The 24936-nt window shown below is 43.2% G+C and overlaps 1 protein-coding gene across 2 annotated transcripts in view; it reads left to right on the forward strand.

The window, feature by feature from the left end:
• The window catches only part of ZNF704 (zinc finger protein 704), a gene marked incomplete at its 5' end in the record, with an annotated part of 112449 nt that overhangs the window by 52823 nt on the left and 34690 nt on the right, over positions 1 to 24936 (forward strand). For both annotated transcript variants that reach the window (XM_082312378.1, XM_082312379.1), the window contains 2 exons: positions 18669 to 18772; positions 22957 to 23189. In XM_082312378.1, coding sequence (XP_082168504.1) covers positions 18669 to 18772; positions 22957 to 23189 — 337 coding nt within the window. The remainder of the gene's footprint in view (positions 1 to 18668; positions 18773 to 22956; positions 23190 to 24936) is intronic.

Raw genomic sequence — 24936 nt, forward strand, 5'->3', positions numbered from 1 at the left:
CAAAGCAAGGATGCCGACACGCTTGGCTTTCCTAAGGCGAGCAGTCAAAGCCAGCAGAGAAATCACAGATGGACGCGTTGCGTAACGGCCTTGCCGGTCGGCCGGTTGACGTATCCCTTGTGACAGAGCATCCCTTCAGCGCGGCAGTGAGCAAGGGAGCAGGCGTACGGAGACCATCACAGTCTGAATCTGCCCTCGAGTTTATTTTCAATTCTTCAAAACGTGGACCTGGTTGCAAACTGAGACCAAAAAAAAAAAAAATCAGTCCTAAAGCACGTGTTACTGTTTTAATAATATTTTTGCTTGTGAAATGTTTTTTGGAGGCTGTGACATTATGGATGCTTGCTTCAAAGTGATTTATCATGATCTGCATATTGCTGTTCGTAGCTGAATACCTTTTGTTAGCAGATCCCGTTTGTGGATCATGTACAGACACAAAAGTGTGACTATGATTTTTTTCTGGCATTATAAGTTAACGATGCCCTTTTAAGATATTCCTTTAAAGTGAAGGACAAATATGCATCTGGTGCATGGTTCTTTATCTTATTTTATATGAAATTAATGAATCAAAAATTCAACTACAAGGACCTGCGATGGAGGATGGAAGGTGAGATGTAGAACAAAAAAAAATCATTTTGAATGGTAAAATGATGCTTTTCTAATTTTCTGTGCACATGCACACGTGTTCTTTCTCTTCCCAATTTACCCCAATTTAATTGTGTACATTATCAAAACATTACTAAAACTTCCAGCCGTTGCAGTTAATGCAGGCTCTGCAAAGGGTCTGCCCCGTATTTCTTCGCTATTAGCAGTCGTCATAGAATCATGGAGTCATAGAATGGTTTGGGTTGGAAGGGACCTTAAAGATCATCTGCTTCCAACCCCCCTGCCATGGGCAGGGACACCTTCCACTAGACCAGGGTGCGCAAAGCCCCATCCAACCTGGCCTTGAACACTGCCAGGGATGGGGCATCCACAGCTTCTCTGGGCAACCTGTTGCAGTGCCTCACCACCCTCCTAGTAAAGAACGTCTTCCTTATATCTACTCTAAATCCACCCTCTTTCAGTTTAAAGCCGTTACCCTTTGTCCTATCACTATGTGCCCTTGTAAGAAGTCCCTCTCCAGCTTTCTTGCAGGCCCCCTTCAGGTACTGGAAGGCTGCTGTAAGGTCTCCCTGGAGCCTTCTCTTCTCTAGGCTGAACCACCCCAGCTCTCTCAGCCTTTCCGCACAGGAGAGGTGCTCCAGCCCCCGATCATCTTTGTGGCCCTCCTCTGGACTCTCTCCAACAGGCCCATGGCCTTCTTACATTGGGGGCCTCAGAGCTGGACGCAGTACTCCAGGTGAGGCCTCCCGAGAGCCAAGTAGAGGGGCAGAATCGCCTCCCTCGACCTGCTGGTCATGCTTCTTTTTTTGCAGCCCAAGATATGGTTGGCTTTCTGGGCTGCAAGCACACATTGCCGGGTCATGTGCTTCATCCCTGAAGCACAGAAGTGCCACTTTCCTCTCAGAACTGTTTGTCGTGAATGTTGGTTTTGATCTAGTTTAGTTGGCCAAGTTATGAGTCCCACAGTTCTCAAAAGTCCTAAGTCAGGCAGGTCAGGGTCCTTTTTTTCCTGTCTTCCCTATGGAGTAGTGCCTGAAGCACACTGATATTTTTGGGGGGAGGGTGTCTGTGTGCTGTCAGTGATCAATACCTTTCTGATAATGCTAGTCAAGGAGTAAGTTGAACCTACTACTGAAGCTGCAGCCACAATGATTAGGGCTGTAAGAGTAGCATCCTCTTTCCCTGAAAAAAGGGAGAGTTTTGGATAATTTACAAAACTTTTGACATCATCAGCAACAGGACGGTAGGCTACAGTGGTCTGGGGTCATGCTTTCCATTAGCAGGCTATCGTTACACTAGTGCTGTAATGGGCTTCAGCTCTCATGGTTCGCTGCCAGAGCTCGTTCCTGCCAGGACAAGAACCTGCCTCGAGTGTTTGAGCCAAGTGCTTTGGCATTAGCAAAAGGAAGAACTTCACAAATTGAAGATGGCACAGCCTGCTAAGATAAACTTGTGATTCCTTACTCACAGCATGCTGTAAAGAAAGATGCTGGCCTAGATTTGCTCATCTGCTAAGATCTGCTGTGCAAACAGCAAAAACCTGTCACGTAGAGGATAGAAAGCAATTCCTGCAGCCCAGGGGAGCTCTTTGCTGGGCAAGTTGTCAGATGCACCTCCACTGTCACTCGTGTCAGCTAGACCATGCCGGTGGGATTGGGAGGGTGAAGGGGGACTTTTAAAGGTAGGAGGAGGTAGGATGGGTAATGCATCCAGGAAAAATTCCCTACCTACATCTTTTCCTTGATGTCAAGTTATATAAGGACTTTGTGCTGGAGATTAAATAAGGCAAAGACTACCCTAAGCAAGGTGGGGGAATTGGTGACCTGCTGAGCTGTGCTGAGGAGGGGAAGAGCATCAAGGTTGTGTGTGTGTAAGAAGAGATTGTTGAAGGGAAGTAAAAGAGAAATAATGTGATTCATCTATTTTGAAAAGCCAAAACGTGGTGGTAGAGAAGAGGCTGTAGTTAGGCTGTGCTGTCGGCTCCACTGGGGACTTGCAGCTGCATTGCAGTTTTTACGTCTGTATTGAGATACGCAAAGGAGAAAGAATAAATTCAGTTGCCTTAATTCTTCTGAGGGGAAAAAAATTCAGAAATCATGGATATTCTAGAAACAACTTATTCCTTAAATAAAAATGGTAAATTTTCAAAACACAGTAATGTTCTGCAAAGATAGTGTTTAACCGCAGTGCTCCAGATTGCACAAAATGTCGTTTAATCTGCCTCTGGAAGTGGTCATGTTTGTATTGTATTAAAAACCACTGTCAGGTGAATGCTTTCAGACAGTGACTCATGGAGAAGTAAGTTGCTCTCCGTGAAGGCCGCACCTCCTCTGTCCGAAGTTGCTAACATCCGAACTGGGGGTGCCCAGGCGAGCAGTGAGGAGGAGGCTGGGGTTGCCCAGTGCTGCAGAGAGGACTCGATGAAAGTGGATGTTAAGCAGGCACCAAACCTTGACTGCCAGCTTCTCACAGGCCAAAGCTACTCCTTTTCACTTCCTTTATTAAAAGATGTATTTATTTGTTATTGGCTTTATTTATCTTCACCTTTTAATTTTCATCAAATTGTAGTAGGATTTTTTTTCTCCCAGAAATTTTCTGATGGCTGTAGAAAAAGGCAGGCATGCTAGGGGAAGTCTGGTGTCCAGAAAAAAGGGGAGTATAAGAAAACCGGAGCAGAACATCACAGGACAGAGGGACTGAGATGACAGGGGAGAAGTTGAGGAGGAGAGGATGTTTGAATTTATGGAAATTATGGACCATCTGCCTGACAGTATGCAAAGTGGGATGTTTTGCATTTGCAGTTCCTTTCGGCTCTCCAAGCCTACATTTCTAGTGGGTATGATTTTAAGACTAAACTAATAACGGTGCTCCTCTGAGACTTCCCTCCATTCTGAACCAAGAGGTACCATCCGGTGTGTTGGGTGTGAAAAGAATAATTTAAATAATTCTAGTGAAAACTTCAAATGTCAACGCCTCTGTGACTGTAAATACTCTCATTTGTTATCATGGAGCATTGCACATGCTCTAGACCATCAGGCCAGTGCTAATAGTACGGAAACAGAAAAAAGATGGAAAATGTTGTGCATTGTTGACTAACAGTGGAAAAGAATCCACTTCTCTATGTGGGCATAGGAAGAGAATTGAATTCTGTAATGGAAAATGATGCTGTCTTGTCTGTGTTATCTTTGGTAGACAGAAGTGGAAATAAGGTTAGTATCAACCATAACATGGACATTTTATAACTATTCAATAACACCTTGATAAATTTTTACAATGTGTATCTGAGGTTTAATACAGAATACAGCTTCCAGGGGAAGTATGGAAGGTGGTGAAGAAGGTATCTTCATCACAGTTAAATTTTTGCTGTGATTTTTTCAGATGACTGTTACTGTTGTTCATGTACCTCTCAGTATCAGCAGTAACTTTATGGAGGTGGGAGATTGGATAACATGACCATAATACCAGGCCCACAATAAGTGACTGGCTGTTTTATGTCATGGTAATTATTGCTTGTAATATTTGTTATAGCAGCATTTTCCTAGACAAAAAAAAAGGCAAAAGCATGCTCTGCTATGTTATTTAAAAACCTACAAGAAGAAATTTCACGTAACTGAGTCTGTACAACAGTGTTATGGCTTCATAAACAGTTACTAACACAAATACATGTATTACCAAGGAGAGTGTTTCCATCTAACATAAGAAACTGGAGAAAAAGCTGGACCTAGTACTAGCCAGAGGCTGGGCGGTGTATTCTCAATTTCCCTTTGATACCTGCAGACCACAGTTCAGTTAGTTTATTATTATGAGAAAAAAGGTTGAATTTCAGACAAGAACGCTAAAGATGACAGTGAAGCCAGATGCATTCTTCTGCTACCATGTATTATGTCAGTGGTTTCATTCTTTTAAATGCAAAGCATTCAAGTAATTAAAAATAAACAAACAAAAAAACCAACAAAAAACCCCACCCCAGACTCATAGAGCAAACATATTAGAGCACAATGAATGTTTAATGTTAAAAGCATCTTGGAAAAACATTTAGGTCAGGAGTACTTATAAATATTCCCGATACCTCCCTTCAGTTTTAATCCATCTAAATTGACCATCTTGTATGCTGACAGTGGTTTATTAAAAAAAGAAACAAATTTCCCTCAAAGAAGGGGATCAAGGGTGAGAAATCAGAGCTCCAAAATTTCTTGAGGGCTTGCATGACTTCCAAGTGGCTTTGAAGAGAAACTTATGTATCCATAGTTGTCACGAGTCACCTGTTATTTACTGCTGGTTGTTAAATGCTGGGACTGTTTATAAATGAATAAGTCTACATTAATTGGTGTTGAAGGGGTTAAAAATAAATGCTTATTTACTTAAAGGTAGATCTGAAAAGCTGATATAGATATGATAATGTTGCATAGTATAAGTGAACTGTGGGAACTTGCTTGATGATCTTTAATGTAGTGTAATGCAAAGTAGTGGTGCGTAGCACTGTTTTCCCTGCTGTGGCCAATCTTTCCACTTTATGCCATTTCAGCAAGCATGATCATTCTCAACTGCAACATCGCCAGATTTGTGCGTGAAACATCAAGTTCACTTTGACACGTGCCCATGGTATGTTTTGAAAGCACAGCTCTGGATCTAGTTTTGTGATTTTTCACTCGTAATTTGGGATGTAGGACTTTGAACAAATAATTGTAACGTGAATGAAACAAAATAGTGACTCATCTGCCATCACTGCTTATTGCAAACATTTATCAGTTAGAAAATTGTACCCTAGGAGTCGGGAAATATAGGGAAACAATTTTACTTGCTTATGGACTAAGGAGGGGCCTTCCACAGGAGATTATTTTAAAATCATCATCATCAGTGGGATTGTTAAGGAGGAGCATCTTCAATACAGTAGTTAGCATTGAATAATGAAGAAATACCTACAGTAAGGAGGCCTAGTATCTGACATCAGTGAACGCTGGCTGCCGTCTAGAATAGACAGTCTAGATGGTCCAGACTTTCTCACATTCTTGTTGAAACCATTCTACTTTACATAGATACCTAAATATTCTTGTGGAGAATTGTGGAGAGTGCAGTGACTCCTGCCTGGGATCCCCGGGACAGTGACGTGCACACGCCGTACAGCATATGTGCAAGGGTCAATGCTTTTATGAAGCCCTGACTTTTCCACGTGCCGACTGCTGCAGAAAGCTGGCAGCCCTGGGGATGCTTTGGCGTGGCTGTGCGGAGTCAGTCACCTTTGGCTCGTGCCCAGTAGGTCCTACTCTGCCCAGAGGCTTTTTCCTTACTGCGCATGCATCTTCTTGAATCGTCTGGCAGATTTTAGTTGTTTTGGAGTGTCTGTTTTCATATCCACAATTTTAAAAATATCTTCAGTTCATATCAGTGCAGCAGATGTTTAAATCATGGGATGAGAAGACTGACCTCTTCTCCCCTCTAGTGAGAAGGTGGCCATCCGTGAGGTTGTATTTGGTTCCTGTGGAAGAAAGTAAGTTGTTAGGGAGGTCTTTGAAAGGGACGAACAATTGTTTTAAAGGCAAGAAGAAAAGATTGGTGTTTGGCTTAAATATATTTCCTCTTTATAAGGGATGGTTCAGAGAAGAGATGGCTTTGTGACCTGTTTGGTTCTTGAGAGACCAAAGACCAGGTGCCCTTATTGAGACATGTCATGTTTGTTAGGCCTGGAGATCTTCTGGTGGTGGCACTTCTGCAATTCATAATGTCAAGTTCGAATTTCAGGTGCATTTTAACCAAACAACAGAAACCTCTTATCTATAAATGTGAGATTAAAAAAACCCCACAAAACGTGCCTGAAAAATCAGAAAGACCTAATGGCAAACTACACATAACCTGAAATGAGATTATACAGTGGAAAGGGATTATACAGTGTAGAGTACGTGCAATGTGGTTTTACTTGCTGCAGAATGTATTTTTAATGTAGTGGTATCTATTTCAGTCTGTAATCTAGCCTGCTCCTTCCTAAAACAGAAGGACCCAATCCTTCTTTAGCTCTTCAACACATCGCTAGTCCGTCAGAACATCAGCTTGTCTCCTGAATTGACATGGCATAGAATTGGTGAAGTCAGTTTCTTGCCCCTGGAATAGCCTCTGGGGCTTTGGTTTATGTTATTCACATTTAATTTGGAGGAACCAGGGGTTGCTATAAATTATATCAAACAGTGGCCGGGTCTCTGGCTCACTGAGACATTATCTTTCAGAAACTCCCATTCCCTTTTCTTCTTCGGCAATGGGGCGTATCCTGAACTGTGGCTTGATAAACATAGAAGGAGCTTGGTGTAAAGGAATACTGAAGTTACTGTGTGTGTTCACATCAAAAAGGAAATTTTTAGGAGGGATCGTCATATCAAATAAAGCAATGATGAGCAAAAGTTGCGCTTAGAGCTTCTGTTCTTCATGTCTGGTAGTGTGAAAACAACAGAACAATCAGAAAAGTAACTAAATCAAACCTAATAAAAGGTAATATTCATCTCCTGAGTAACATAACTAGATTGCAGTGCTCCTTGCCATAGCACATGATTGAAGGCCAGATATGAGGACAGTGTACAGAAGAGGGAGATACTGTGGAAAAGAAGAGTATCCAGAGCCATAGCTGATAGAAGATGTACTGGAAGATCTAGAGCATTTTGGTTTTGTTTTTTTTTTTAATCTGGTCACAGAATGTAAGGAAATCCATAATTCCTGGGAACGGGATGGTATTTTGATCATGGGAACGTCCCTGTTGCATCTTCCTTTGAAACAGTCAGTGCTGGCTACAGAGTACCAGGCCAAATGGCCTGCAGAGCCCCACGTGTAGAGTGTGAGAGTTTACGCTTTGCCGATATTTGCGGTATATACCCTGTTGCCCTACTTGAAAAGTATCTGGAAGTGCTGTTATCTATCTCAGTAATGATCTTTCTTGAGCAAATGAAAACCGAGAAAGGAAAATCATGAAAATCTGGCCTGTCAACAGGTTGGATGTAAAGATAAATGGCAGTCGTGTTTGTTCCTTTTATTTTAAAGGAAATATTTTTGTCACCCTGTCAAAATAAAAAAAAAAGTTCATTAGCACCCGTTAATTCCAACTTCATTAGCTGTAAACAAGTGATGAAGAGGATGGCAGCGGGGTTGTATTGTTCATTACAGGTGACTGAGCTATCCTTGTAAGTCAAATTGTAGAGATTTCAGCAGAGACAGGGAAGCACTATTGTCCTTGTAGAAGATATGGGCAAGACCATCCCAAGAACACTTAGAGCAGCTCTGTTCACGATGGATGTACTCACATCAACAAGAGACGAAGACAGACTTGTAGGATGATCAGGGAGATGGAAAGAGAACTCATCTGAAGAGCCATACCTGGATGCTCTCCAACGGAGTGTGTGCGCATGGACAAAATAGCTGTGAACTAGCTGTCACAGGTACTGTTGTCAACGTAACCCTGCAAAATTGGTCCAAGGACATGGTGATGAAGGGAAGGTGGGAGTGGAAAGGACACGATGAGCTAGCTCTGTGCCCTCCCTGTTTTGAAACAGGTTTCTAATGGATTGAGACAGATGAAAACCAGTTAGGAGGTGAACCATGCTGTTTGTCTCCTGGATCACTGCAATAGCAAGGAAGACCCTGGAAGATGCTTTACAGTGCTGTGACCTATTGACTCACGTGTGGCATAGAAACTGTGGTTTAATGTTTGGAAATTCCACCCTTTGGGATATAATATCTCACCTTGGCAGGAAGCAGAGGGTCATCTCAGAGGTGGTTCTGCCTCTAGTCGCTGGATCTCTTTCAACAGTACCGGCGGCTATGCACAGCCTTGTCCAGAATCGGTGGCCTTTTTCTTCCCAATTCTGTTAGCTTCTAGCTTGAAAAAGTGAGGAATCGGAAAGCTCAAAAAGGCTGACATGTAAATATTAACAATAAACAGAAACTGACCCTGTGGGTCATTTTTGAGACTGATTTGATTTCAGCAAAGTGCTTGCTGTCTTGTTTGTTTTCATAGTTATAGTAGTAGCAGGACAGCAAACCTGTGACTCTTTGGTGAGAGGAAAAGGGGATAAATGTAGTGTAGACTTGCAGGCTTTTTAAAGTGTTTCATCAATGTATATTTTATTAAGAAAAAATGTATATTTTATTGTGTGGAGCGGGAAAAAAGGAGTTAAATATTATTTTAAAATTGACTTACAGCACCTTTTATAGATGAATTGTGGTAAACTTTATCCATATAGATGTGTTAGGACTGTATAGAAGCATTGATATTATAAAATGTATTTTGGGAATGTTAGAATTGAATTAATTCAAAGTGGGAATCATAATGTTTGCAACAGGTAAGGGGGGAAGAAGGAGGAAGAGCAAAATGTTTCTGGCCTTGTATTTTGTATTTTACTTTGGGAAAGACAAAATTCCTGTAGCATCTACCATAAGGATACCTTCAGCTAATCACTGGTAAAATAATTATTCTCAAAGGTTAAGGAAGAGTTACCAAAAAAACCGTTTTGCAAAAGGCTCTGTGAGAGAGCATTGTGAAAAAGAGCCGTCAGACATAGTAGTATTTGGGTGGCTCTGATTGCGGGGCGGGTGAGGGTTGCAAACGGCGCCGCTTTTCAGCAGCAAGCTTTGTAGTGGGAACGCCAGCTATCTGGAGAGGCAAGGCGTCTTTCCCTCTCTCTGTGTTATCAGGTGGCATCAGCTGTCCCCTTAGCACATCACAGCACTTCTTCGCACAGTTCTTTTGACACTTGATGAGCTGGGACCTTCGGGGTTTTGTTTAGTTTCCATCTTTTTCTGTTCTCGGCATGATAATTTGCATTGCTGTATTGGCTTTGCATGGCGAGGTTTTGGTAGCGGGGGAGCTATAGGGGTGGCTTCTGTGAGGAGCTGCCAGAAGCTTCCCTCATGTCCGGTAGAGCCAATGCCAGCCAGCTCCAAGACGGACCTGCCGCTGGCCAAGGCCGAGCCCATCAGCAATGGTGGTAGCACCTCTTGGATAACATATTTAAGAAGGGGGGAAGGGGAAACCCTGTGCAACTGCAGCCAGAGAGAGGAGTGAGAATATGTGAGAGGAACAACCCTGCAGACACCAAGGTCGGTGAAGGAGGAGCGGGAAGAGGTGTCCCAGGCACCAGAGCAGAGATTCCCCTGCAGCCCATGGAGAAGACCCTGGTGAGGCAGGCTGTCCCCCTGCAGCCCATGGAGGGTAACACTGGAGCAGATATCCACCTGCAGCCTGTGGAGGACCCCACACCAGAGCAGGTGGATGCCCGAAGGAGGCTGTGACCCTATGGGAAGCCCGCGCTGGAGCAGGCTCCTGGCAGGACCTGTGGACCCATGGAGAGAGGATCCCAGGCTGGAGCAGGTTTGCTGACAGGGCTTGTGACCCCACAGGGGACCCACGCTGGAGCAGTCTGCTCCTGAAGGACTGCACCCCATGGAGGGGACCCTCGCTGGAGCAGTTCATGAAGAACTGCAGCCCATGGGAAGGACCCACATTGGAGAAGTTCATGGAGGACTGTCTCTCATGGGAGAGACCCCACGCTGGAGCAGGGGAAGAGTGTGAGGAGTCCTCCCCTGAGGAGGAAGGAGCAGCAGAGACAATGTGTGATGAACTGACTGCAACCCCCAATCCCCGTCCCCCTGCGCTGCCGGTGGGGAGGATGTAGAGAAATCAGGAGTAAAGTTGAGCCCAGGAAGAAGGGAGAGGTGGGGGGAAGGTGTTTTAAGATTTAGTTTTATTTTCTCCTTGCCTTACTCTGATTTGATCGGTAACAAATTAAACTAATTTCCTTAAGTCTAGTCTGTTTTGCCCGTGACAGTAATTGGCGAGTGATCTCTCCCTGTCCCTATCTCCACCCACGAGCCTTTTGTTATATTTTCTCTCCCCTGCCCAGCTGAGGAGGGCAGTGACGGAGTGGCTTTGGTGGGCACCTGGCGTCCGGCCAGGGTCAGCCCACCACAGCTGCACTGAGCGGCACCGCTTGGGCGTTGCAGCAAGCGGTCCAGCCCCTTTTCCCAAAGAGCGCATCAGTGCTCAGAAGTGTGAAATTTTCCTTCTGTAAACAGTACCCCGTTGAATCAATCCCATTTATGAAAGGAGATGTGCCTGTGAACAAGTCAGAACAGTAGCATAAGTTAAAGGCAGGAAAGGGATGAAGATGAATATATTGGATAATATTTGGAATAATTGGTCCTTTGCTTCAGAGTACTATTGGGACTTGGTTTGTAGAGACTGATTTGTTTATTGCTTCAGCAAGTGGCCTTTAAAGTAGAGGAGATGGAACAGAAAATCTTCTCAGAAAACCCTCGAGGTTCGTGGGTGACCATAAGGGATAACCGTTCTCTGCAGGGTTCTGTTATTCCTTTCTGAATTTAATTTTTGCTTTGCACTCATAATCTATCAAGTGATTACCATTTATTTGATTGCTCTGTTTTGAAGCGGGCTATTTCTATGTCATATTCCTACTTCAGCTTCTGTCGTTGCCCTGAGGGCTCTGTGCCAGATATGTTCTCCTGATATGTGCAGCTGTTTGAAAAGTAAAAATTATTAATTGGATCAACTTTTTCAATATATAGAATAAGTTGTTCCTGTAAACTGCAGCTTATCTCCTGGTGTTGAATTTGGCTTGCTTAACTCTTCCCATTTATGCCGAGCATTTAAAAACTGTAGGTCTTATCACTGGCCAGTAATGAGAGCCGTGTTTTACTACCCATCCTCTCCCTCCCCACCCCCAGCACACTGTATCCTGTGTTTTGTAAATCAGAGAGCGAGACCTAGAGTTCAGTCCTGTTACCATTTGGATAGGTTTGAAATTTCAGTCGCCTTAAGGAAGGCAGACAAGTTGCTTAAGAAGCAGTGATAAAAAGGCTTCAATGAAAAAGGTGTTTTCCATCTGTTTTGCAGGTTTTGCCTTAAGCAGACTTTTCTGGGGATTCTTAGAGGGCAAAGCAGCTATTCCCGCCACTGGGCTGCAGAGGGGCAGTGGCAGCAGAGCGTGTCTGTGGGATATGTTTGCACCAGACAACAGAAATCGCAATAATTTGGCATCGTTTTTGTTGCTGGTGCAGCTCTGCCAGTGCTCCCCGAAGAGGTCTGGTGCGGCCGTAGCCTACAGAGCAGCCAGGGCAGCATCACTGGGTCGTACCCCCTAGGGAGGAGAGGGGCACTGGGAAAGGGTGCTCCAGCTGCTGGTCCCTGGGGACGCGCCTGGCTCGGGAAGCTGGCTGCCGTCTGGGGGCTGGAGGAGGAGGCAGGGGCGGCGGAGGGAGAGACAGGCGAGACCCCTGTGTATGGGAGAGTACATCAGCCAGCCTTTACAACTGGATATTGTGTTTTCTTGATTATCTAAATCTATGAAATGGTTGCAAAACCAAATGGATTATTTTCTGTCAAGTTTTAGTGCTTTTAATGATAATGGCTGAAGAAATACCTGTTTTTACCGAGTTCTCTTTTGCGGAGCAGTGGAAGGTGATGCATGATCTGATGCAAGGAAAAATAAAAGACTTGGAGAAACACGCCTGCATTACACACCACTTCCTCTTCAGTTCTGTTAAACGTGTTTTCTTCTCCAGGATGCTGAGAACTGCTCTGTGAATGTCTCCCATCTGATACAACTAATTTGCAGAGACTTTTTATTGTCTTTAAACCATTACAGTCCCGATAGAAAGTCTGTATCTGCATTACTGATGACTATCAACTCTCCTTGGCCTCTAACAGACCAGCCAGACTTCCAAAGGTCCTTTCAATAATTGAATCACAAAATCTTTCAGCTTGGCTGAGGGTGGTGGAGAGCTTTGAGGTGGCCTTTGAAGCACTTTTCTTTTTTCCTTGAGAAGTTCAGGTATATATGTTTTTTAGAAGAAAAGTTCCTATATTAGTGTAATAAAGATTTTGATCATAATTAATTTCTAGTCGCTGTCAGTATCCTAAAAAGTTCCTGGTGTATAACCAGAACAGCAGAGAGAGACACAGAAAGGGCAGTTATTCTGTATATGAACTAGTCTGCAAATATCACAAAGTTAAGAGTGGAAAAGGTTAATTCTATGTTTGGCCATGATGAGCAAAGGCAGAAATCCCTAGCTTCTGATTACTGCATCGTATTATTGTGTTTGTGCTTCGAATATCAAACGCCAGTTCTTTTTTTAGATATGTAAATAGTAATGCTCCCTTAAGTTTTAAGATATATCATTATAGTACTGTAATGATTTAATATAATCTTTGAAAAAAATTTCCCTTTGCTTTTTGTTTTATTGTGAAAAGTTACAGCTTTTTCCGAAGAGTGCTCAGGATCTCGGACTGGTTATATGGATCATTCTCTCTATAATTTTTCCTTTTGTCTTTGGCAAGCGGGTTAATTTTTAATCTTTATAATCAACAAACAAATCTAACAGCAACTAGCAAAATCATTTATTTAGCTGTACTGTCAGTATTTTGAGTTGTTAGATGGTAACCAAATATTATTGTAAATGTAAGGTATTTTATGGATTAATAATATTTTGCTGCACAATACTGTAGATCTTTGCTCAAGACAGAAGAGTGGTTGTAGTTACTTTAGATATCTGGAGTCGCAGCCACATGCATGGTTTTTCTTGCTGGTTGCTTGTTAGGATGTTGCCTTTGCCATTAATGGTGAGTTGAAGAAACCTAAAATCTTTTTATTTTACCTGTAGAATGTAATTTAGGATTTTTATTTCTTTCAGAAGTACTTTTGTTACTACTAGTGCACTGATTACAATGATTCATTATATGATGAATCATATTTTTGGTGTACAAAAGCCTGTAACAACATGTTTATCTATCAGTATTGATACACTGCTCAGTATGACGGCATCAGTGTGATGTGGCTATAATCAGGTGGTCAAAGTAAGACTTCAGAGGCGTCTCTATGAGCATTTAGAAGTGTAAGTATGGGAGGGAGAGAGTAATTTAAATATACTGTTATTTTGTCCTAGCTGTAGCATATTAATGCACGCATATTAATATGGTACTTCCTTAACAAAAGATCAAGGTGTTTTGTGAGCTACTGTCATAAGCTGGTTTTTGGGTGGAGGACAGAAGCCAGCTAACATAGCATACTAGCATTTTTGTGCCTGACTGCTGCTGTTCTTGATCAATCCTAGTTACAATTTTTTTTTTTTTTTTCTTTTACTGTGGCCCTCTGGAGAGGATAGCAGTAAGAAACAGGTAGGCATATGCCTCTGCCAAAACGAAAAAAAATATAAGCCTTTTAATAAGTCTGAATGTTGAGGGCATATGGGCTTCAGATGGTTATTGTTTAGAAAGTGAGATAAGGAAAGGCAAGCTCAGCAGTGCTGGAAGAGCAGGGGGACGTGGTTCTGGAGAAGAAGGCTGGGTCTGTGACCATCAACTTCTGTAGCCAACCTCCACTTGAAGTAATTGGAAACATCCTTCCCTTCTCCATGGGCTCATCTCCCGCTGCTGGAGTCGCTGCCCCCTTGCAGCCTGGTCCTGCCAGCTGCAGAATGCTGCTGCCCCTGCTCCTCCCTGCCGCCTTCTGGATGGGAGTAGAGCCCTGCTGAAGAAATGCTGCCTGGTCCGCACTCACGCTGTGTCGGGGCAGCTCCGGAGCATAGGAGGGCACTTTCCATACAGTGAACCTGTGCATCGTTGCTTTGAGCATCACTGTGCGGGCGTTAGAGGTTGATAGTCAGGGAATTAACTGAAAGCTTTGGAGTTGTGGGCAGAGAAAATAAATTTGTCTGGTTTTTATTTTTTCTTTGTTTAAAATGAACTTAGTTGTCCTTTTGAATAAGGTCAATTTTATCAAAAACACCTGCTGCCACTACCAGTTTCTCTGCTCTGAGAATATTCTCCAGGACCTTTAAAATACACTTGGGTAAAGTACTGACCTAAGATGCAGTCTTTCCAGGAGGAATAACTGTGGGCTTTTTGATCTAAGCCAGGCAAATAATAAAGAATAGACTAAAGACTTCAAAACTAGAATAAAATACATATTTCTAAGGATTTTTTGAGAGAAAGTTTAAAAAAAAAACAAAAAACGTTCCAACCATAGATGATGGTGTGGCTGATAGACAGAAGGAAAAACAGAGGTGCAGTCTAAGTGTGTCCAGATGGGAATAACACATAGTAGGGAGTGTGAAGCTGACAGCGGCCAGAAGAGGACCGGTGCACCTTTCCCACAGGGAGGTCAGGAGGATGTCCCCTCGCCAGAAAGTTGCTGGTAGGGAGGAATCGCACCAAGAGCTTACACCAGTCCCATAAGGAGACACGGGTCCTAGGGGCAGTCAGCTGCAGGCTGAGGAAATGGGACAGCACGAGATCGGATGTTGTGTTGGTTTGGGACACTTGTGTAGCCTTGGACTTGTCTTGGACCCTCTTTTGCTCATCTTTTGGACCTTAAACCCAGCCTTTCCTCCCAGAGAGCTCTGACTGAGGGAGATGTGATAGTTTCTTAACACTGTCAAATGATTATCAAAAAAGCAGTAAATTCATGAGCAAAACCAAGGGAAACATTAAGCAAGAGTAAGGGTAATAACTAAGTTTAATTTGAGCTTGGCTATTAAAGAAAAGGACAATTTTAAATACGAGGCTAGCTAGGTTAGGGTATTGCAGGGATCAAGTGAAACCATTCTCCCAGCTGAGGAAGCAGGGCGACATGAAGCTGAGAGACATGGGGTGGTGGTAAAAGATCTGTCCCCGAGGCCCTCTAACTTCTGCTGCTTATGTCTCAGCTGGTTCATTCTTCAGCTGTTGGTGTGTGTTTGGATTTACAAAGACTTGGAAATAAAGGATCCAAAACTGCTTGGTCTCAAGTGCAGGCTGGGCTGACACAAATACATCCATCCAGAAGTTGGGAGATGGCATTTGGAGACTAGGATGTGGGATTAGAGGACAGAAGAAATCTCCATAGCTCATGTAGTAGATGATCTTACAACTGATTTAGATTTCATTACACCCAATAACAGTATAAGCAACACCAGGGATTATAATTTTAGTCTGCAGAAAATCACCTTAGCAATGGTGGAATGAATGGTTTGTGAACGATGGATGTGTAACAAACAAGCTATTCTCCCCTCTGAGTGCGAATACTGTTGAGCAGCTGTGTGCAGGTTCAACTTTCCAGTGGAGAAAGCTGGAAAAGACTGGGGCAGCCTTAAGGCATCAACTCACATCTGATGCTGACTAAATGCAGATGGCTTAAGTGATTCCTGTCTTTAGTTTGCCTCCTCTCAAAGGCTGCTGTTGCTGCAGCGGTGCTGGCTGAGTGATATATGAAATATGTGTGTTTACATTTATGAGCCAAACTGTAAAAATGTGTTTGGGAGCAGAGTCACATAAGCCAACACTTGTAGCTGCTAAAATTCTTGTGGCTGGGAAGTACGAGCAGAGCATTCCTTGTTTGCTGGATGCAGCTGAGGAGCAGTAAGTAGTAAAAATGACTGTGATTCAAAATGGGCAGCAAAAAAGTTCAAAGTTTTGTTTATTTGGGCTTTCCATATCGAAAACCTGTTAAATTGGATCAGGTAGAAAAAAGCATTCCACTAATTGCAAGAGTGTGGTTTCGCATGGCTAGAAATGGCGGGGGAGTTCATGACCGTTCCTGTCCTTTGCCTACCTGTGAAAATTTTCATCTTAGGCATGGATGACAATGCTGACAGTTTTGGGGCATTATTGACAAAATTATCTGGAGCAAGGGTTAGTTTTTTAGAGCAGCAGTCTGAGCCATTGTAGAGGGGGGGAAAAAAAAACATCAATACAGAAGAGCTAGAAGAAGTTAAAATTGTGGACTATTTGGAGGAACTTTGGGATTAGCTCTGGGTCTAGATTCTGACGTCTTGACGCCAACTTGGCAAACACAACTGCTGTAGTGTGATTTTGCAATTCTGCTGAGGCCTGGACGGGAGGGCGTTAGTCCTGTTGCCACAGGCACAGAAGAGCCTTGTTGGAAGGCTGATTGCAAACAGCAGGGATCAGCTTCTCCAGCATATCAGGAACCTATGGTCATTTTTCCTCATATGTCGCAGAAGTGCAAGTATTAGTGTTTCATCCACAGCTGGATAAAGGAGTGGGGACAGTCAGTGTAGTCTCGCAGGAGGGGACTACAGAGCAGCTGAATGCTTCTCAGAGAGTGGATTTTCATACTGGGATATTAGGTAATTGGAAAATCATATGGCGGGGTGAAGAAAACGTAGCATCTCCACGTCATCCCTGAGGAAAGGTCTTCTGGACCCAGAGGAATTTGGCATTCTGAGTGAAATACTCCTCTGCTGGCGAGAGGACCTGATGGGTGACAGATTCAGGTATTAGCTGATTATAGCAGATATCTAAGACGTTTCCAGTACTCGGTGATGACCATATGGCTGCTGTGCTCTTCACAAAAACCTTGGCTGAAGGAAAGGAGGGTTTCTATGGATATAATCAGAACGCAGCAGGAACCATCATCAGCATTTCGGTTCCAGGCGCTGATGTGTTGCAGAAGACAGTCATGAGAGCTAAGCTGTTGTGCGGCATGGGAGAGTGTTCATCAGCATGTGTGTGGCTCCTTGCATCAGCCAGAAAGCAGCTGTGAACTGTTACATGGACAAATTTGAGGTTTGCTCACTAAAATATCAAGAGGCTTTGGCCATAGTGTAGTTTCCAGTTAATGAGCCTTTAACCTGATGGGTGACATGGGATCCTAGGAAGGGAACTGCAAGCAGCATGGTGATACTGATCAACAGTTGACAGAAAACATGAGGTAGCTGAACACTTCTTACATTGGGCTTTAAATAAAGACTCAACCTGATGGTTAAGTAGAGCTCCTGACAAGGCACAGAGGAAAGTCTGGAAACCCCGCAACGCAGAATAGAGGGGGAAAAAATGTGTCCTTTTGTAAGAACAAATATAACTTGATCTCTAGTAAATGAGAAGATGGTCTTGGATGATCAATTGTATGTTTGAAAGCAAATGTTTACAAGAAGCTGTCTGCTTTGGTTCCACTGTCCCGCAAGGATGGAGAGCTAAAGTCTGATAAACCGAGTGGGTTTAGTAGTTTTGTTTTGGTACGTTCACTCTTCAGAAATTGTACATTGTACTGCTAACCTGTCAGGAAAAGTTGCTTTTGGGAAAAAAAAGTGATGGTATGTACATTTTTACAGCCAATGAAAATTCTGCATTGTCTGAAAAAAAAAAAAAAAACATTGCTCCTTGAGCAGTGGGTCACCGAAGCCTGGTTTCTGGAGGCATCCGTTCTCTTCAAGTCCTCTCCTCCCTCCCCTGGAAAGCAGGCTGCCCTCCTCTCCCTTATTACCCCTTCCCCATACCATCCCCTCTGCCTCTGTCCTGATTTTATTTTCTTTTCCCAAGAACTCATTGTTCTTAACTGCATGAATCAAAGCAGCGACTTAGGGCCAGTTCCCAGCAAGGCTGAGCTGACGCAGTTACGGGTCCCCCTCTTTCTGCTGCACTGTCCCGCTGTCCCGGGCACCCATCACACCGGCAGAAAACTCCTCCCCCTGCCCCCTGGTTTTCTGCCAATTTACTAATTATTTTAAATAATTAGTTTATAATCTGACGAGGAAAAATCCAGGATTGGTCTTTTGGAGAGAGTATGGGAAGGTTACTTGTGTTAAGTGGAAGCAACAAATCAAAAATCACATCCCTCAGTTCCAGTTCATAGCTCTTCCTCACCCTACAGAGTAGTGTATGTTATTAATGTTATAGGTAATCTTACCTGGTTTTGCATCTCTGTGTCTTCATCCAAGAAAAAAAACTTAAAGAAACACTTAGCTTTAAGGATATGAATAGCTGAAATTCTGAAAAAAGGGAACAAGGTCAAACTAATGGAGGGTCACAATAATCCTGACAATTTTATACAAAGATGTATTCTCTTTTCTCACTGCTTTTCCTATTTATGCTGAGTTGGTTTGCTTAACATAGCTACTTGGTATGCTCAGGTTGCCAGAAGACAAAAGCTCTGACAACTCTGCTTGGTGGCTTGGTTCGGTTACTGGCTTAGGGTTTGGCCCGTTATTTAAAACAAACAAACAAACAAAACCACTAAAAAGAGTTAAATATTTGCTGATGTGTTTCCTGCCTTCCATTCGCTGTGTTTCAGAAAATCTTCAGAAGAACTGGACATGGATAAAGTAACAGCAGCCATGGTACTCACCAGTTTATCCACCAGCCCTTTGGTCCGCAGCCCTCCTGTCCGACCCAACGGTAAGCCTTCGGAGCGGCCCCTGGGCAGGGGCTGCAGGGAGGGGTGCCCGGCCGTGTCGGTGGGGGCTTGGTTCCAGGAGTTGTGGCCGTGCTGGAGGACAAAGGGTGAGTGGCTATCTTCTGGCAGTGGCCCATGTGTGCTGGGGGTCATACTGAGTGAGCTTTGCTCTGACATAGTAGAGATTTTTGGTACAGCCTTGGCAGAAATGAGAAGAAACCTTTTCCGTAATGATAGAGCAGCTTCAGTTTATGAAACGGGAGATGCCCCGTTTCATAAATGGGAGATGAGCGCTGCAGGAGGTCTCCTGACCTCACTGAAACACTAATTTTCCAAACAGCTTATCTGCATTTGCACATATGCAGTAAACATGACAGCAGTTGTTCTTGTCCCCACCCTGTGGAAATCAGATCGGGTTTTACTCAACACTATGATGAGTCAAAGCACTTCCAGATCGCAGCCCTTGGCTGAGGGGCCACGTGCTGGCGGTCTGCACGGCGACGGGTCTCTTTCTGCCGATGCAGGATTAGACCCTCAGTTCCTGTGCCCTTTGTAACTCTCTGGTGGTCTGCCATCAAATCCATAATCCCTTAAAAGACTACTCCATTCATGGTATAGCAGAAGACACACTAGTAAAAATAAATCTAAAAAGTTAGTGGTAATAATGAGATTGTTAATGAAATAAAATTAATCTATGCAAGCTTGACTGGGATTACAAGAAATTTTTGAAAGTGTTATATTTTAAGCAATAATTTAAATTAGGACACCCTTGTTAGGATGTCTCAGCATTGTTTGTATGACTGGCTTTTCTTACTCATAATGATTAAATCAATACTAAATGCCCTTCTACTTTAAGTAATTGAAGTGCTTTGAGGAATACTAACTAAAATTAAGAGGGAAGTAGTCTTTGCAGTTCTTCATGAAAGCAGGGGCAATCCACTGAATTGTACTTAAAAGGAATCTGTACCATGAGGAATGTCCCAGCTTTCAAGATTTTTGAACAAGTAGTGTTGTTTTTTTCATTTCTTGCCAGAAAACTTAAATTTTGTTCATTTAGCTGGAAGTTTAGCGAGGAACACCCATGGTTCCCACCTGTGTGCTTTCCCCACACTTACCAAATGTTAAAACCAGAAGTATTTATGGAGTATCGCTGCTCTGAGGAGCCCTGGGAAACCTCCAGTGGTCACAACCCCAGTGACTGTCCCACCTCAGGGCTGGAGGTTGCCAGCTCCCAGGGAAGGCAAATGGAAGGGAAAAAACATACCCGCTCTCCAGCTGCTCCAGCTCACAGCCGAAACCACAGGCGAAGGTGGATCTGTGCTGATGTGCCAGGCGGGGATTTGGAGTGGCCGAGGCACGTGCGTGTCCTGCCTTGCATCCCTGGTCACGGGGAGCTGCTCTTGTGTGGGGGAAGGCAGCATCTGCCACCTGAAGCAGTTTGAGCAGATGACTTGTCAGGACCGGCAGTGCACACGAGCTAGCAGCTGTCGATTGGAAAGATCTTCCAAACAAGCCCTTTTGAATTGCTAATAGGTAAATGGTAGCTGTTAACTGCCTTTGATATTTCTTCATGCAGCCTGAGTGCTCTTTGATATTTCTTCACATAGCTTGTCTGCTTATTTCCCGAAATCCGGGAAGACAAGCCTGAAAAAGTAATTCACGTGTTTTCAGTAGTCACAGACAAGATTTTGAAGCTGTTGTTGGGCACCTTCTCCCTGAATATCTTAGTTTTGCCTGAGTGGAGACTTACTAAAGACTTCACTAAAAGCATAAAGATTTGATAATTTAAAGCTCAATTGGTGTTGCAAGGCTACACTCTGATCTTAGTAATACGAGCTGCAAATGTTCTAATGATGAATTCGTTCTACGTCCTTTTCCAAAAAAGGGCAGTAAGTAGCAGTGTAATTAAAGCAACGTTTGTTTAAACAAATGGAATTTTGCCTAGAAGTAAACAAAATAGCATTAGCATTAATATTAAAGTCTGATCTGTGCTGGAATTACTGGGGATGATCACCCATGTAAACTGGATTAGAGTTTGGCCCTTGTTTCCCTGCAGCTGAGTAATATTTGGTCTGGTTCTCTTTCACGCAACTCCAGCAATGTGAAAAGAGCCCCAAAATAAGAGTAAGTTGCATTTATTTGTATTTTAAACTTTACATTGACAGATCTGTTAGTAGTAATGAGAACCAGTGTTTGTTTTTTCCCTGTTGTCAGCCTCGTTCAGTCTTTTCCATACTACTTTAAAAATGTTCTTGATTTACGTATCTTTCTCAGCAAGGTGAGGAGAAGCTGTAAACCCTGAGAATACAAAGTACCACCATAAATGTGTCAGAAAGTAGTAGTTGAAAGAGTGCTGCTTCTTTTGTTTTTCTGAAGAAATGGAAGTGTTAAGCTCTGCTAAGGTCACAAGTTGATACCAGATGTAGTTCTTGGCTTTGGCATGAGACTCAAGTACAAATACTTAAAAGAAACAAAAACCACCTCCATTACAGTCACATGAAGGCTGTAATCATGAACCAAAACATGACATTTTCATATGTTAACTTATTAGCTACTGGAAATGTATATGTCCTTTTCCAAAGAGGAATTTGCAGGGGGGGAGGGAGGGTTGATCCCATTTATGCTCTGTGGCCCTGACCAGCGAGTGCGGGGACTTGGCTGCTGCCTACGCAAGGGGATATTTTTATGCATGTGCTTACATGACGGAGCACTGCATTCTGTTTTGTGAGCAGCTGATGTTAATGATTAAGGGGTTTGTCCAAAACCAAATTAATTAGGAGAAGAAAAATAAAAATTCATTGGGTTTGGGTTAAGCTTTTGGTAGCAGGTGGTAGACATTATTTGCTTGCTGATGTCATTAGTTAAATTTATCTGTAAGAAATTGAGAAGGAATGAAGGAGTGACTTCTGCAGAACTCTTAAAGGCAGGCACTGGCTTGAAAAGACTCCTGTCTCACACTTAAATAACGTTTCGCGAACAGATAAGATGTTATTTGCTTGCCAGCTCCAAAGCTGGGTGTTGCACAATACTCAGGCACCTACGGTGTCATTGGGAAAAGCTTCCAACGCCTGAGTTAGGGAGAAACTGCACCTAAACAGTCCCTGCACACGTGCCCCAGCCCTGTGAGACCCTGAAGCTTCAGGGAGAGCCGCCCGTGGCCGCACTGCTGGACACACTCAGGCCATACCTTTGCCGAGCTGGTGGCCTACATACTCCTCTCCTGCCAAAAGCCCTTTAGGGATTGGGAAGATGCCAGCGTGTAATGCCCGAGGACCTCACCATGTGAAGCATGGCTCAAGCCGTGCCGCAGACTCTGAAAGCAGTGCTGTTACTCCCACCCACCGTGTTGTAGAGTTAATCTCTTAGTCTGAGCGTCTGCTTGCCACCTAATGTCAGGGGAGCTGCTGCAGTGAGGAGGGGGTTCCTCCAGCGAGTAGTGTGGAGGTGATCCAGCGTCTATGCGTCCCACTTCTGAGACCAGATGCCTAACGATACACGTGTATGAAGAAAAAGGGATATCCTTCCAAGGATACGTACCACCTCAATTAGAGATTCAAATTAGGCAGAGGTGTGTACACTGGGAGATTATTAGAAGACAGAATGTAATTATGGTTTTCTTTGGTGTTTTAGTACTGGGATAGCGATCATGTTTTTGCAGATCTAGTTAGTGTCCTGGGGCTCAGAGTGTATGTTTCCTTCCCAGGGGATCTCCTGTTGGCCGTGTGGTGGCTTGGAGCTTGCTCTGATGCCCCACCACAGTCATGCGTTGGCTTGGAGCTTGCTCTGATGCCCCACCATAGTTGCGTGTTCCTGTCGAAAGCTGAGGATGTATTTGAATGTTTCCCCTTAATCATGCATGCAATATCTGACTGCTTGTTGCGGTTTATGCTCCAGAACAGGTTAATTTTCCAAACCCAGCATTTATTTTTAGAAAAATACTTGTTTTTTAAAAGCACCTGAAGTGTGGAGTATGTAATAAGTGTAATAATAATATGTAATAAGTGTGGAATATGTAATTTGTGTGCAGTGGGATAGGTGTGGTTGTCCTCTCTACATCCAACGCTTTCGCTTTCCTTTATTGCACGTACAGTTAATTACCAACATGGCTTCTAAGCCTTAGATAAAAGAGCTGCATAGTCCTAACACATGATGCTGTTGTAATGTTGGCTGTTGTTGTTCTTGACAGAATCCCTAAATGGATCTTGGAAAGAAGGAGGATTTGTGCCTTCTAGTACCAGCAGCAGTGGATACTGGAGCTGGAACGCTCCCAGTGACCAGTCCAACCCATCCACCCCATCTCCACCTCTGTCAGCTGATAGCTTCAAAGCTTTTCGGACACCTTCCCAGCCGGATGATGGTATTGATGAAGCTGAAACAAGCAACCTTCTCTTTGATGAACCCATTCCTAGGAAGAGGAAGGTTAGCCTCTTGTTAAATTCCATACCCATGGGCAGACAGGATGTTGGTAGACTTATTTTGCTGTGAGAAAGGAACAGGCCACCAAAACAGCTCTGCATGTGTATCCCTCCTTGGCATCCAGTTAACGTAGGTACTTGGCCTAGTCACTATGTCTCATTCAACCTAGTCACCTACTGCACACACATGCTGCCATCAGCACCACATACTTGCTGGCAGATGGTGAGGTTCTACAGAGCCTCCTGCTCAGAAAACACTAGAGTGATTTCCAGAAGGTGTTGCCTCTGGCCATTCAAGGGATTTCTATCCTACTTTGGCAAATTCTTTGTATGCAGGATGCAACAGGCAGCCTTTACATGTCATCGCAAAAACTAGATATGGCCTTAATACTTCTTGTTCCCTGAAAGTGCTGTTTGTCTGACAGCATGTCAGATACCTTAATACTGTGAAGCTTTCTCTGCGCAAACATATGGAGTGAAAAGAGGAGACAGAGATCAGACCTGATGGCTTTTGATACAGTATTAGCAGTGGCCAAATTTATCCTCAGTAGGAGTGCAAAAGCAGACTAAAAAAAACACAGTGTTAAAAAAAAAAAGGTCCAAAACTAACCCCAAAAAAGCACCATTATGCTAGCAAGCAAGCTCCTCTCGAAGAAAAAGAAAACAAAGAGATGGCACTAGTCCCAAGTTTCTTTCCTTCCCAACGCAACAGGACAGATTTTACATAGCGAGATGAAAAAGGGCTTTTTGTAAGAAGAAAAAACAGAGAATTTATTCTCCTTAGTGACTTTGTTTCTGGCTCAGTCTGAGACAGTTAATTGCTTCATGACCAGCAGGAAGAAGTTTTAATGATTGTTTAAACCTGTTCAGATTTATCCTTTTGCTCCAGAAGTTGCTTATTTGCTGATCCACACTGTTCTGCCCTTGTTTGTGGGAGAGGGGTGTAAAATGTTTGTGCTTCTTGCTAAAAATGAAAAAAAAATATTTTGGAGGACACCTTTGTTATAATAAATTAGAAGTTAGAGCTGACTGTTAAGGTAAAGACAGAGATGCTTTTGGAGGGTGTGGGACAGGAGGAGTAGGAATGCAGAAGTACGCTGGTTTGCCTTTTACTTCTCAGTTAAAGTTCAGCTTATTAGCATCACTCTTATTGCTCAGCTGTGATGAGACAGATGGGTTTGCAGCTGCCGTCTTTATTGTTATCTAAGTTGTCTTCAAATACTTCCATTTATGTACCCACCGCAGATCTATTACACTATCTGTTCTGGTTCACAGGGATTTTGCTCTGCATGGCAAATGTTTAATGTAGCTAAACAATAACATTACCTGCCAAACTTTGTTTTGTAAATGAACTGTGTTTCCTACAGTTTTTTTTATTCTGGTCCCAGCATGGTACTTCATCTGAGTACAGCTTCGCACCTTTGGAAGCTGAAATAAAAATGTTCAGGTTATATCTTCTTCAGGGCTGCAAAAATCAGAAGGAATAAACCTGGAAATAAAGTGATCGGTAACCTTACTTTTACTCGCTAAAGTTTCTTCCATTTCATGTTCGGAAAATGTCATGTTAGCAACCACTTCCCATTAAGAAAGTTGCTTGCTTAAAAGTTTCCACTAATGTAGTTATTCTTCACCAAACCATTTATGTTCCATTATTTTATTAAATAAAACATTAAGCCTGAATAGGCAATTTTTTGACTAGTCAGAAATGGAAGCATGGTTCATGTTCTGTATTTCTACTGAGTGAGATTTCA

Source organism: Platalea leucorodia (genome assembly GCF_965183815.1).
Source record: "Platalea leucorodia genome assembly, chromosome: 1".
In the NCBI taxonomy this organism is placed as follows: Eukaryota; Metazoa; Chordata; class Aves; order Pelecaniformes; family Threskiornithidae; genus Platalea; species Platalea leucorodia.